The following is a 3,005-nucleotide window of genomic DNA, read 5'->3' as shown; positions in this document are numbered from 1 at the left end:
GAAAGATCATTTTAAATTACAATAAACATAATGAATCAATTATCATTATTCTTGCTATTGTCATCATTAATAATATTATTTATTATTATTTTGATCTTTTTTATTTCATTTTGATTCATTTTTTTTTTTAAACATAAGTCAATAAATTAACATGCTACTTCTTTCCCTGATGGCCAAAACTCCTCTGATTTATTGTTTAAGGACTCTGTTTGTGTGTGTTTGTGTGTGTGTGTGTACATATGTTTGCTTTACTTAAATCTATGTGTTTGCATGTGTCTATCTGTGTGTTTGTGTGTGTGTGAGTGTGCATGAGAAATTGAGGAAGAAAAAAAGTGTTTAAGAAGTTAGCTGAGCAGAAATGTAACCTAGGAAACGCCACACCTGTCTGACGCTCCAAAAAAGGGCGTGCGGGGGGGTGGGGGGTGGGGGTGGGGGGGGTGGTGCTCTGGAGTCCATACAAAAAATAATTCACTGTAAATATATAATATATATTTATACATATTTGAATATATTTACAAATATACCCAGCACTATATACCGTGTATTACTTTTTTCCATAATAACTGCGTGGGCTTACCAAAAGACGATAAAAAAAAAACTGAACATTATTACAAAATAAACAAGAGGCTGAGTCATTCTACTCTTCTATTCCTCTTTTCCTCTGTTAGTGTTACCTCTCCATGTTCACACGCTTCCTATTTCTACTGTTTCTCCGTTTAGTCCCTTTGATTTGTTTTCTCTTTTTTTTTTTTGTCCTCCATTTTGTTCGTCGTGGTCTTTCTTCATCCTCCTAGCCGAGCGGGCGGGGAATCTTGGAATGTAAGCCAACGGAATGGAACGATGGTAGGAAAAAAAAAATCTGACGACAACGACAAATAAACAAACAAACAAACAAACAAACAAAAATAAAAAGGAAAAAAAAAGGACAGGGCGATCGTCCAGACCTTGTGAACAGCCTCTCTTTCAGTCAGTGATGTAGAACATCAGGCTGATCCCTGTCCTCTCCTATAAGAGCTTGGTCACAAAAATGCTTATGTCTTTGTGTGTGTGTGTATGTGTGTGTGTGTGTGTGTGTGTGTTTGTATGTGTGTGTGTGTCTTTAGCACGCTTTAGTTCAGGGTTCAACAGCAGCACTGTCCCCTCCTCACCCTTACAACCGAACTCCATCAGTCCATCAAGAGTCAACATGGGTGAAACGAGGAGAGAGCAGCAAGTGTGTGTGTGTGTGTGTGTGTGTTTGTGATATACATTTCTGTATGTACATTCATATGAAGTACGTGAGGGTGTAAGATTAAGGAATACAAGAGGTACTGTTGAGTGAAGACGCATTGGGTGGGTAGAGGTACGTATTGGCTTGTGTTGAAATGAGGGAGGTGGTTTGGGGGGGGGGGGGGGGGGGGGTTGTCAGGGTGGTGCCCCATGGAGCTTGTGCTTCAAGTTCCAGTCCAGGGGGTAAGCATGTCTGTCTGGGGCAGCACGTGTCCGTGTAGTTGCTTATTTCCTCCTGTAGGGGGCGCTCTCATGTTTTGGAGCTGATGTGCTGGTACTTGGGCAGGCAGGGCTCGTCCGGCAGCGGGTCGTGGGAGAAGACGGAGTCGTCCCCGGAGGAGCAGGAGCTGTGTGTGTCGGGGAAGCTGGGGGAGTACTGCTCAGGAGGAGCGCGCAGGTCCAGATACTCCTGGGGAGGGAGAGGGAGAGAGGAGGTTTAGAGAGGCACAGTGCACATCATAATACAGATGAGGCAACCTTGCTATACAAAATGGAGACTACAAAACAATTACTTTACTTCAACATTTTAACTTACTTTACATACTAAGACTAAACATCACAAAGACTAAGACTTTGAACATCACAAATAACTGACAGTGATTTCTTAGTGACAGTGACAGTGCCACAGTGTACATCATAATACAGATAAGGCAACCTTACTATACATACAAATTAGAGACTTTACTTCAACATAATACAAACTAAGCTTCAGCACAGTGTATGTGTAGAATTTTGCTCCTATGAATTCCACAACTATAGTGTGTTCACAACCTTAAGACAACCTCACTATAAAAAATGGCGACTCGAAAAAACGTACTTTACTTCAACATAATAACTTACTTTACTTACTAAGACTAAGCCATTTGAACATCACAAAAAACTGACTGTGATTTTTCAGATAGACTTTACAGAAAGGGACCAAATGGTATCTAAACAGTGTTTAAGTCAACTCTATAAGTTACGTTCATCCTGTATCTTTTGCTATGATACTCTGCCCTGATCGCGAAGACACTAAAATTGTTGAAAGACGGCCTGAGAGAGAGAGAGAGCCCCCCCCCCCCCCCCCACTGATGACCCACGGTGGAAAGATTCCTGCCGCTTCACCCGATCCATGCCTCATCGACCGTTATTTGTGCAAATGTTTTTATACGGATCCGATTTAAAGGCCCGGCACATTCCGGGATGGTTCTCATGGAGTCGTGCAGCGAGCAGAGCGTGTCCACTATGACACTGTGGGCTAATTCTAGACCCTGATAGAGTTCGGGGAAAGGTCTGGCTTGACTGTTTATCATGATGAAGAAGGTATTAGTTCTACGGATGCAAGCAGACGTATTTGGAGGTGACTTCAGAAGACCGTTGGTTCAGTGGTTCAAAGTTCATATTTCGAATTCGCTGGGGATGAATTATGTGTTCAAAAACGTATGGGTCCCTCATTATCACCATGGCAACAACGCTACCTGAATAGCTGCCTCACCAGGCAATGTTTAATGTTAAAAAATATGATTTTCATTTAGGGAGCCAATGTTCTGTTCTCCCGTCATTTTTTAAGTTGAGACAAAACAAATACTCCGACTGGTAGAGGGGAATAAACACTCCTAATTCCGTTCCGTCTCTGTGAGAAGAGTTTTTAAAAAGTCCTTTTTGCCTTTCCAATTTAGCTTTCTTTTTGTTTCAGTTTTCCCCTTTCATGACCGTCAGTGAAGTATTTTGCGAGGAGGGAAAGGGGTGAGTGTTTG

The 3,005-nt window shown here is 41.9% G+C and overlaps 1 protein-coding gene across 1 annotated transcript in view; it reads right to left on the bottom strand.

The window, feature by feature from the left end:
• Positions 1–1,519: 1,519 nt before the first annotated feature.
• fgfr2 (fibroblast growth factor receptor 2) overlaps positions 1,520–3,005 on the bottom strand; it is a gene marked incomplete at both ends in the record, with an annotated part of 33,045 nt that continues 31,559 nt past the window's right edge. The window contains one exon of the mRNA XM_080848551.1: positions 1,520–1,678. Coding sequence (XP_080704677.1) covers positions 1,520–1,678 — 159 coding nt within the window. The remainder of the gene's footprint in view (positions 1,679–3,005) is intronic.

The sequence above is a fragment of the Sprattus sprattus genome, assembly GCF_963457725.1.
Source record: "Sprattus sprattus genome assembly, chromosome: 12".
NCBI classification, from domain to species: Eukaryota; Metazoa; Chordata; class Actinopteri; order Clupeiformes; family Clupeidae; genus Sprattus; species Sprattus sprattus.
The sequence above is the reverse complement of the archived record's forward strand: the minus strand, read 5'-3'. Positions and strand labels throughout refer to the sequence as shown.